This window comes from Oryctolagus cuniculus, chromosome 3 (assembly GCF_051225735.1).
Source record: "Oryctolagus cuniculus isolate XC-2025 breed Fujian yellow rabbit chromosome 3, ASM5122573v1, whole genome shotgun sequence".
Classification (NCBI taxonomy): domain Eukaryota; kingdom Metazoa; phylum Chordata; class Mammalia; order Lagomorpha; family Leporidae; genus Oryctolagus; species Oryctolagus cuniculus.
The window spans coordinates 101,551,623-101,563,951 of NC_142869.1; the positions used below are offsets into that span (position 1 = coordinate 101,551,623).

The 12,329-nt window shown below is 36.5% G+C and overlaps 1 protein-coding gene across 4 annotated transcripts in view; it reads left to right on the forward strand.

Moving 5' to 3' along the window:
* Positions 1–12,329, forward strand: part of LRP1B (LDL receptor related protein 1B) — a 2,138,546-nt gene that overhangs the window by 1,137,438 nt on the left and 988,779 nt on the right. For all 4 annotated transcript variants that reach the window (XM_051849573.3, XM_070071546.2, XM_002712121.6 and 1 more), the window contains exons 8-10: positions 4,208–4,430; positions 6,873–7,044; positions 9,696–9,839. In XM_051849573.3, the coding sequence (XP_051705533.3) occupies positions 4,208–4,430; positions 6,873–7,044; positions 9,696–9,839 (539 nt within the window). The remainder of the gene's footprint in view (positions 1–4,207; positions 4,431–6,872; positions 7,045–9,695; positions 9,840–12,329) is intronic.

Sequence of the window (12,329 nt, forward strand, 5' to 3'; positions counted from 1 at the left end):
TTTAAGATTAAGGGAGATGAGAAAAAATAGGATTAAATAAACATACGCAGATGGATTGGATTTTCAATCAGAAAAAAGGTAAAAATCATTGGTCAGCAGGCAAAACTTGGAGGCCTATATATTGTAAATATCATTAAAAGTATAGATAATGACAGACATTCTGTGGTTGTGGAAAGGAATGTCCTTGTCCTTAAGAGCTGTGTTAGGAAAAATGTAAGTGTACAGAATCATATTATCTGCAGTGCACTCTCGGACACTTCAGGAAATACAAAATAGCCAATAGGACAGAAGCTAACATCAGTGTATGCTATAGGCATGCACCATGCTATTCTTATAACTCTTTTCAAAGTTTGGAATTTTTTTGAAATAGCAAGTTTTTAAAAAGATATGGCACTCATTTTATGGCTCTGGCAATAGCTAACCATCTGGACTTCAAAACCATTTCATCTGTAAAATAGAAATAATCTACTACTGCTATTTTGCAGGGAAACTACAATGATAAATAGGACAATGGGATTTGCAGAGAAGTATTCTTTTTTTAAGATTTGGGCTGATATTTTTGTAGAAGAGAAAAGGATTCTTTCTCAACACAGTGAAATGTGTGTCACAAATGATACTTAGCTTTTAAGTAGTGATAAACCTCTGCATATTTACCTGTTATAATACAGCTATGCATTTAATATAGAAAACCATGGGAATGAAGTTTTTCTCAATAACAGGGAATTTTAAACTACAATTAAACACTCCTAAAAACAAGCAAACAAATAATCATGTGAGGATAGGTACATTATGTTTTCAACTTAGTGGCCATTGAGCTGTTTTCCTTGAGAATTCTTCCATTTCATGCATTTCAATTAGAAGTAAACAGAACCCATCACAGTCAAGATTCTCAAGTCTGGGAAGGTTCAATTTAGTATGGAAAACAACTTTTACATCTGTGAACACCAGCTATTCTGCTATTGTATTCAGGAAGACATGCTCAAGAGTTCTTGTGTAGTGTGTATGCCAGTGGAAACACAATTGGCAATTCGAGCTGTAAGCAGAAAGAAATCTATTTGGGTTGGATGAACCAAGGAGCAAGGTAGTCTCATGATGAAAAATCAGAGTCTCCATTTAAAGACCTTATGCAGGGCGGCACCGTGGCTCACTAGGCTAATCCTCCGCCTGCAGCACCGGCACACCGGGTTCTAGTCCTGGTTGGGGCGCCGGATTCTGTCCCGGTTGCCCCTCTTCCAGGCCAGCTCTCTGCTGTGGCCCGGGAGTGCAGTGGAGGATGGCCCAAGTGCTTGGGTCCTGCACCCGCATGGGAGACCAGGAGAAGCACCTGGCTCCTGGCTTTGGAACATCGCGATGCGCCGGCCACAGCGGCCATTGGAGGGTGAACCAACAGCAAAAGGAAGACCTTTCTCTCTGTCTCTCTCTCTCTCTTACTGTCCACTCTGCCTGTCAAAAAAAAAAAGGACCTTATGCATTATGCATACTAGTAAACTTTGAAGGTCATGCCAGAAAGGGTCTTGAATCTTCAAAAGGAAGTGGTCATACTATACCCAATTAACTTGTCATGTATGTTACATATGCTTTACATTCAGTTGCGGGGGGTGGATATTTACCATTACAGTAGTGGGTATTTTTGTTTGCTTTGTTTGTTTCTGGTTTTCATATGCCAGAAAGGTGAAGTCAAGGCCAAGACTGCTCATGTGCAGAATCCTTAACCTGGCTCAGTCCAGGTGGTGGCCTGTGGTTTCTTAACGAGGGGAGCTCACCATGGGACTGTTTCTTCATCCAATCAATTGTCACTGGAGTTAACACAGAGATGAGAGGTTTTTCTTCCTAGAAGGGACAGTGTTACTGAACACTGGGAGTACAATGACAATTGCTTTGCTCTTGTCTGTAGCTCAGTGTTTCAAATGTCCAGTCTTCCTGTTTTTGTTAATATTCTAATAAACTATAAAAATCTGATAAATAGTATAGGAATTTGCACTTTTTTAAATACTTGGTAGAAATTTATAATTATTTAAACACGTTTATTATTACCTAAAATAAATACAAGGATTACTTGCATCATTCCTGCAATAATATGAGAATATGACTGCAGAATTTCTTGGAAGGATAATTTGTATTTCTCAATCTTAATTATCGCTACCTGGTTTACTCCTCTGTAACTAATCTTCTCAAATAGAATAATCAAAAATTACTGTTTCTTCTAATAAATACCAAATTCAATTAACTCTCCTTAAACTGTATCCTTTTTTATTTTGGTAATGGATTGGCCTAGCAACCACTACATTGCAGTCCTCTCCGCCCAAATCCTTTAACCTGGCTGTTTTCCCTTTTAGATTTCTATGAATATCTGTGTTATCTCTAACCTCTAATCTATGTTACCTCTAATCTCCTTTGATCCTATTTCTCTAGTGACATGCCTCCAATGTTTTTGTCTGGGCTCTCTTCTATTTATTTGTTTTGGGATCACATCTGATTAACACATTCCAAGATGACTTAGAGAAGTCTCTATTATCAATCTCATCATTCCTGTTAAATACCACATAGACAGTTACAGTCACCTGCTTCTTGTCACTACACACAAGAATATCACATGACACATGGTGTGCCAGAAACTTCTTCTAACTATACACAAGTATATCACGATACATGATGGGCCAGAACCTCCAATTCTCTGTACTTAGATCAAGATTATTCTCTCTTTTTCACATCTGTGGAATGAAATACAAAATGGAAATATAAAAGGAAATGGATTATGACATGGAATGAGAAAAGCAACTTTATATAACGAGAATAGTGGAGACTGTTCTATCAAGGAAGAGAGAAGCTAGATATCTTCACAGAAACTTAAGATTGCTATGAACAATTTGATTTGCAAATGAAGAAATTAGAGATTTAGGATGGAGTAGACAGGAAGAGACAGTTGTTTGAGCATTTTGCATGACAATAAATCATAATACTCTGTGATCTTTTATGTATTTACTAGAATAGAAGCCTCTTTACCTAAACTAAATGTCATTTAAAAATCATTTTTAACTTTGTGATATATTGGTTTTTAAGAACACTTGTGGAAATATAAAATAATGAAACCAGACTTGCATTATCATACAACAGTATGCATTAAGCTTTAAAAATTAGTCAAAGCCTCCCAGAACAGAAAGAACTAAATACAAATTAAAGTTTAAATAATATTTTTAGCTTGAATGATACCACATACTGTTAAATAATGAAAGAATGTTGAGAAAAGCAACTAAAAACTAATTTGTGAAGTTTGTGAAATCAAATATTCTATACTCTAGGTAACCTTAATGTAGCTCAGTCTCTAAAAATCGGATTATTCTTGGGATTGTATTTAAGTCGAGGCAAGATGGTCTTCTATTTACAAATGTAATTTAGTCTCAGGAGTGGGTAATCTTGTTAAATGTTGTCAGGTTAATTGAAATTGATTTGTGTTTACTAAACATAGTGAATACTAATCAAATACTAGACACAAAGTATTGGAGGTACATTTGACAGACACCATTAGAGCTGAATTGTAGGATTCATTGTTTCAGAGGTCAAATTTCCTTTTCATAATTTTCTTCAAAATATACTAATAGAAAATGATGAAAATGGCCTTCATTTCCCTTATGAAATTTTGTCATTTGAGAATATTTGGAATAGGTTGGGGGTGTTATTTATATTTTATCGCCGTTGTTGCAAATTAGCACATTTGCTTTTCCATCTGCTTAATTCCATTCCAGGTTTGCTACTCTCTACCACTCATAGCATCAATGAGCTCCACATAATAGCTTTTATTGGAGAAAAACATTACCAGGCAATTTGAAAAGCAGGTTGAAGATAAAGCCTGATAGCTCACATGCCCTGGCCTGGTGACTTGGCTCACTTATGAAACTTACTCTGAATGTAGGGATGTGCACCAGCTCTACGAAGCTTAAAGAAACATTTCTCCTAATACAAAAATAAACCCGCCATAATCATTCGTTTCTAGGAATTTTACAGTTGTTGGTTAACCTGCTCCCTTATGCCCTGCAATATTCATTAGCAGATTTCTGTTTATGAGTGATATTATATGGAAATGGTTATGGGAAGCTAACAGATGTAACCACTGAAATAAATTAGAAGGAAAAGTTCTGTTTTTTACAGATGGCTCCATCAAATATGCTTTTTCCCCCTTCTACTTTAACATTTAGTTTTCTTTCAACAGAAAACTTTTCTTTACTGACTATGGGAATATCGCCAAAGTGGAGAGATGTGACATGGATGGGATGAACAGAACAAGGATAATTGATTCAAAGACAGAGCAGCCAGCTGCATTGGCACTAGACCTAGTGAACAAACTGGTTTATTGGGTAGATCTTTACTTGGACTATGTGGGAGTAGTGGACTATCAAGGAAAAAATAGACATACTATCATTCAAGGCAGACAGGTAAGTCCAGTTTTGCTAGAAAATGCAGTGAAGGCAATAAAATGAATTGCAATGTGATGAAGAAGACAAAATTTGTAATGTTGAAAATTTTTTTATGAAGCTAAGCTGTAATGGTCACATAAATTATAGTGTATTTCCAATATGGGAGAATGTTCTTTTCATGGTGATATAATAATATTTCTGTGATAGCAGAGATGTCTTTATTCCCTTTTGCCTCTATTAAAAACAAAGGAAAAAAGGCAAAAATGCTGGATGAGCACTTACGGAGAGTATTACACTAGGATGGATGTTATGACCTACTTACTAAAAACCCTGTAGTTCATTCATAATGAACTGAACTATCATCTGTCCCATGTGGCACTGGAAATATTTTGCTTACCAAAGGAAATTCCTGATCACAAAGTATCATTATTCGCATAAATTGCATCAAATTTTGCCTTCTGATATACTTAAGTGTCTCCTAAAATGAGAATTCTTTGTAAGTCACTGACATAAAGATTCTTCCCATTTGTGTTTGTTTTTTTTCTTTGCTAAGTTACAAGGTTTTTTGCAAATTCTACTTAGTAAACACCTAGAAAATCTCGAAGAAGAAATAGGCTTTATTTAATAGAGCTCTTTTACAAATTTGGTTATATCTCACTTGTTTCACTAAATTTATATGAAATTATTGATCTATGGTGAGATAGGTGAATCTTTTTGTAATGCAATGCAAATATATTCTGTAATTATACCTTAATATTACTTTTTCTTTCCAACTTTTAAAGTGAAATCATCACAGATAAATGAATGAATGGTTATTTTTTTTTAATGTGCCAGTATTAAAGGTGGGGCCAGTTACTTCCCTGTCACCTTCAATTGTCTTAAAAGTATTAATTTCTTTGATAGGACTTAATGATGACCTTAGAAGACAAAATCATCTAAATAAATCTGATCAGCAGTTTTATTACTTATTTGTGATTAAAAATTAAACTTTGAAACCAGGATAAGGAATTCAAATTGGTTTCCCCATGAGTCCTTCAAGAAGTTTTTTAAAGTCTAGAGTTTTATTGAGTGAACATCTGTGTGATGTCAGCTATGTGGTAAATGATACATACATACATACACATACACACACATACACATACACAAGCACTCACACACTTACTGTGGATTAGCATGTTAACAGAAAAAGACCATTTGGGGTTTAACATGGAATAATTCTCCATGCTAATTGTGTCTTTCATGTCTAGCCCAGATGTGAAGAAATGAAATAAGCCCCTAAAAGAAAAAGGAAGAGCCAGTCATATTTTAGCCACATCTTATGTGACAATACGAGGGGGGAAAAAATCAAACATGAATCATATATGCTAGGAAGATAACAAATCGAATGTTTGTATTTAAGCTACAGAATTGACAAGATTTTCTGTTTAAAATAGAAGATTTTAGTATTTTCTCTATAAGAATTTTTACAATCAAACTATATATGCTTTCTTACACTCTCTTAACCAAAAATCTATATACACCCTTTGGCACAATACAATGCCAGAGAGAAGTGAAAAATGCGTTTCCATCAAATCTTAGAGCAAATCAAATGACAGGTCTACCATACTCCTGACCAGAACCATTTTAAGTAAAAAATAAGGAATACCCAAAGGCAACATGTTTAGCTAGTGCCTTTGTATCAGAAAACCAATACATTCATTTTTCTTTCTATCCTAATGCATGTTTTCTTGAATTTAAGATGTCCATTCCTTTCCACGGTCCAAGCCTTTGCCAAGAAGGAGAGTTAAACTCTTAAATTGTTTGTATGGAGAGCAATGAACATATCATTCTGAAAGCAAACACTTTCATTTACCATTAAAAACAGGCACCAGGAGTAATGCAATTTTTGAGTAAAAGTCTAACATTTGATTTGTAATTAGTGAAAATAAGTGATTTCTTTATTATTTTTATGCTTGATCAGGTATAAATGAAATTTTGAACCTAAAAACAAGCTTTGAGAGATTTTTTTTCTGATTAGTCCTTTTACAGGCAGAGCTATGCTTTTCAGCATGCACCTATCTATCTCTATGGGGATAAGTACCCCCCAAAACTGTCTCAAATTATATATAACAGTGTCAGAGCACATTGTTGAATGTGCTTGAAAGTCTGGTTCCCAGTAGTCTTTGAAAAGTAACTACTGAACATTGTTTTAATGTTTTTTAAAATGTTTTTTAATGACACATGAATAAATGCTCTCCCATGCATTTGGAATGGAGTTTTCCACTAGTCCATAATGTTTTCTTCTTTAGACCAAAAGAAAAAAAATGAAGTTTTGAATTCTTTGGGAGAAAATAAGTGATAATATACTTGTGACTCCCCTATTAATGGACATTTTCTACACTTACAAACAGCAATCATTTTTTCTTTCAAATTGAAAGCTGTGTAATTAAAAATCATAGTTATTTCTGATCCTGCTTATAGGTCAGACATCTTTATGGTATAACTGTGTTTGAAGACTATTTGTATGCAATCACATCTGGTAACGTTAATATCATAAGGATAAACCGATTTAATGGCACTGATAACCATTCATTGATTAAAATAGAAAGTGCCCGAGGAATCCGAATCTATCAGAAAAGAACTCAGCCAACAGGTAAGTCGCACGACTCCTCCATAACCTTCCTGATGGTAGATTGAATGGGGATAGAGTCCTTGTGCTTCTGTGTGGTGTTAAAGTGGCTGAATCATAAATTCTCTGTTTTGACAGCAAAAATGTGCATGTCTGCTTGATAAAATGGAATGGCATTCCCTTCACAAATGACAAATTGTTCTGTTCCTAGTGAATCGTTTATACAACCATAGAATGGAAATGATGGCCAGATTTAGACTCAGGAAGGAGCTTTCAATTGTAATGTATGTGTAGAAAGGAAACAAAGATGATAGGGGTTTTGTTATTTATCTTTTTTGGTATCATTTGGGAGACAAATTTCATATCAAGTGACTGCCTTGTAATATTTGTCCAGTATTTTTTATAGACATTGAACTCTCAATATGCTCATTAAATAATAATTTTGAAAGAAAAATCTATAGTGTTTCTAAGTGTTTCTCAAAGACGAAAACTGGTTATTTTTTATACTAGGTTAATAATGCTATTCATCAACACAATTTAGGCTCAGTAATATATAGAACATTGTAACATTAGAAAAACATCCCAAATTTCTATCATCTTTTTATTCTTGTGCTTTAAATGTAAATGAATCTTGAATTAAACATTAACATACACAAAACTGAGGCAGTATATAGTCACAAATATGTTTACAGCAATATTCAAATTATGAATTCTGTAGATAACCTTATTAGGGTTTGATATGAGGATTTATTCATTCATCAATTATTCATGGAACATCTACTATGAGGCAGAAACCATTCTATGTATATTGGGAATGCAGCAGTGAATAAAAGACAAAATATTCTTGTCTTTATGAAATTTGCATCCTAATGGAAAAGACATAATAAAAATAACTAAGTGAATTGTCTGTTATATTAGAAGGCAATAAGTGCTATAAAGAAATCACAGTAGGTAAGGAGGATAAGGAGTGTGGGGGAATTTGCAATTTTATATTGAGTAGTCAGAGGCAATATCATTGAGAAGATGGTGATGAAGGAAGATTTGAAGTATCAGGAGAGAGACATGGGGATTCTGGAGCAAGAGCATTGCAAGAAGGATGAGAATGAACAAGAACAAAAGGTAGAAGGAAAGGCCATGCTTAGGTTGTTCAAGGAGCATCAAGGAGACCTGTGTGTCTGGAGTAGAAGGAAAAAGGGAAGGGAGAGCAAGATATTCAATTGGAGAAATAAATGGATTTGAGGGAGAGAGAAAGGAAAGGAATTGTAGAAAATGATCTTAGATAATTTTGACCAAATGGAGATAAGGTAGTAATGGGTAACTAGTTGAAGAATTACTGTGAGAACTCAAATCAAAAGAAGCTTCAAGACTTAGAAATAATGGCCCATTATTTGATTGGTATGATGGTATGGACAGAACAAAGGCCATGATGGAAGTGAAAAAACAGAGTTGCTGAATAGATGAGAGAAGAGGTGATGTAGCACAGGTGAGGAGAGGATGGAATTGAAAAGCAACACTTTTCAAATAGGGTCAAATAGGATGTGAGGGCAATCTGGCTGCGACCTCTGTCACCCCATTGATCGCCAGGGTTGATTCGGCTGATCTGGCTGGCTAGGCGGGTGTCCCCTTCCTCCCTCACCGCTCCATGTGCGTCCCTCCTGAAGCTGCGCGCTTGGTCGAAGAGGACGACCTTCCCCGCTAGAGGAGGACCGGTCTTCGGTCAAGGGTATATGAGTAGCTACGCTCCCCTGCTAGAACCTCCAAACAAGCTCTCAATTAGGGTCAAATAGTTAAAACTCCATGGCAGTCATCTTTTCACTTAGAGATGGAAGACTACAAAAAGAACAAGACGTAATTTTTGAAAGCATAACAGTTTTGTTATTAAAGGAAAATTGCTGCAATATTCATCATAATCTCAAGTGATGATCCGAAAGAAATATAATTGCATTAGTATGTAAACTCTAACTGACATTATTCCTGCTGTTCCTTTTCACTGTGACCTTCCTGTCATCTTTTCCATGTGGTACTTTTTTCCTGTTTTTTTCTTTTTTTCCTAATACCTATACTCATGAAAATCCCCCTACTCCTCAATTTCCACAAGTAAACTCAGCCTCCATTTTCAACACTTACAGTCACACATATGACACATATACAAACACACACACACACACATACACATTTTGTGGTGGAGTTCTTAAAATCTCTCATGTCAACATTTTAAGAAAACTGTTTGCCTCTATACTTCTCAGAAGTCACCAAATCCCATTTCTTCTGCATGAAGTGCCCATTTGATAAATAGCCTTTATTTGCCTACTTGCCTAACCTGGACCTTTAAAAACTTTTTTAAATAAATTTTTAAGAAATTAGCATTTTTAAGATATACGAACCATGTAGCAAAGATCATATTACTTTTACTTTACTTATATGTGAGCAGTTTAAACTAATATAATTAATTTTATTGTTCAGAATATTTGTTTATGCAGCCTTAGGATTTTGGCAAATTCCTATCTCCTAGAGGATTTAAACCAGTTTTCATTGGAATATGGAACCAAATAATTAGGTATCCAGAATTTTGCTGATTCTCTGTTCTTACACTGTAAGATGTTTGACATTATGATGCGCATAATTATCTTGTCTTCGGAGAATTTCAAGTGTGACTTTCTTTTTGTTTGTTGTAGTCAGAAGCCACGCATGTGAAGTGGATCCACATGGAATGCCAGGGGGATGTTCACACATCTGTCTGCTCAGCAGCAGTTACAAAACACGGACCTGTCGCTGCAGGACGGGTTTCAACTTGGGAAGCGATGGCAGGTCATGTAAAAGTAGGTTGTTAAATCAAACATTTCGCCAGCAGCTACCACTTCAGAATAGGGTTTTTAGTATTAATTAGCAGCATCAAGCATCAGTAATAACATGAACCTTAATCTGGTGAAGTTTGCCTGCAATATTCATATATACTGGCTATTTTTCCTGAAATCAATATTTAATTTTCCTTTGTGATAATGTTGAATGCAAGACTAATCAGGTTGTAGAGTCACTAACTTACTGATCATGGGGAATTGTACATTAGAAACTATTTTAAATAAAGATTTATTTATTTATTTGAAAGGCAGAGTGACAGAGAAAGAAAGGGAGAGAGAGAGACAAAGAAAGAGAAAGGTAAATCTTCCATCTCCTGGCTCACTCTTTTTTTTCTTTTAAAGATTTTATTTATTTATTTGACAGGTAGACTTACAAACAGTGAGAGAGAGACAGAAAGGTCTTCCCTCTGCTGGCTCACTCCCCAAATAGCTGCAAAGGCCAGAGCTGCACTGATCTGAAGCCAGGAGCCAGGTGCTTCTTGGTCTCCTATGCAGGTGCAGGGGCCCAAGCACCTGGGCCATCCTCCACCACCATCCCAGGCCACAGCAGAGAGCTGGACTGGAAGAGGAGCAACCAGGTCTAGAACCGGCACCCTCATGGGAGGCTGGTGCCTCAGGTGGAGGATTAATCTAGTGCGCTATGGTGCCGGCCCCTGGCTCACACTTTAAATGCCCACAACAACTGGAGCTTGGCCATACAGAAGCCAAGAACTTTCAGGTCTCCCAAATTGTTGGCAGGAACCTAAGTACTTGGAACATCATTCTCTGCCTACCAGACACAGTAGCAGGAAGCTGCATGAGAAGCAGAGATTAGCTGAGACTCAAAGCAGGTCCTCCATTTGTTCTTTACTTAAATGGATGATAATGATCTTTAAGATAACTTCTGTAACTTAGATTTTTGAATAAAAATTAAAATTTTTGCCTGGGGTCTACATAATCAGACCTAGTAGCTTGGACCTGGTAGAAATGGTATCCATGGGGCAATAGATGATCTTTTAATGTCCCCACAAATATTATTAAAATGGTGTAATGACTGCTTTGGTCTGCTTTGTCTCCAGCTTTACCATGGCTGCAGCTTCATTTCAGCCAAAGCTCCCTCTCTGGTCACCCACCTGCCATCTGCTCTGATTCCTGATGATGCACTGATACAACTAACTTTGCTAGGATTTGAAATCTAAGTAGTTAGAATTAATAACAACATAAACAGTTTGAAGTCAGAATCTCAGAGACTCAACTGTGATAAAGTATATGCATTTATTTCTCTCTTTGTTTTTTGATTTGTTTCTCCAATTGTGTATTAATGCCTAGAATGTAAAGATACCATGTCTCTTGTATCTGAAACCTTCTGGATAACTGAGAGTGATGGGTCTGAAGCCCTAAGAGAATTTGTGTTTTTGTGTGTGTTTCTGTGTGTGTGTAGTGAGGAGTGTGTGCATATGTATATGAGTGTGTGTGTGTATGATTTTAAGCTGATCTGGTTGCCACTTGTGAAGTGATGGTATGTCATGCAAAGTACAATTACATATATCCATTCATATGTGCATATAGACATACTTGAATCACTCCAACCTAGTCTATCACTCAGGGATTGTTTATGGTATATAGAAACAATTGTAACAATTTAAGCAGAAAGGGATTAAACCCAAGTAGGTTCTTATGAATGCATTCAAAAGCATGGAACAGCAGCCTCTAGAATAGGTTTTCCCAAACCATCAAACCAGCCTGGCTGGAAGCTGCAACATCTGCCAGAGTCAGAATGCCGGAACATCAGGAAACAAAAATAGAAATGTTAACCTCAAAAACGCATTCCATTTTAGCTGAGATCTAGAGATTAGAAAGCCTGCACATTAATTAGCTCCAGAATGGTGTTATATCTGATAGTCCCCAATTAGTAAAGTGGAGAGGGGCTGGCATTGTGGCACATTGGGTTTAGCCATAACCTCAGGCTCCCACGTGCCATTTGAGCCTAGGTGCTATTCCTGGCTGCTCCACTCACAACCAGTTCCCTGTTAATGAGCCTGGAAAATAGCAGAAGGTGATCCAAGTGTTTGTGCCTCTGCTACCCATGGTGGGGGACACCAGTGGAGTTTCAGGGTCCTCGTTTCAACCTGGGCCAGCCTAGTTTGTTGCCGCCATTTGGTGACATTTGGGGAGTGAGCTAGTGGATGGAAGATCTCTCTCTCTCTCTCTCTTTCTCTCCTCTCTCTCTCTCACACACACAACACACACTCTCACTCTCACTCTCTGTGTTTGCCTGTGTTTCTCTTTCTCTATCTCCCTCTCCTCTCTATAACTCTGCCTTTCTAATAATAAGAAAAAAGAAATGGAGCAAGGGATACTGTGTTTTTCATTTCTTGTTATTAACTAAGGTAAAGGGAGAGATAAGACCACTGTAGAAAATTCAATTTCTCCATCATTTCCATATTTCACAGTTAAGCTAAAACATCTGAG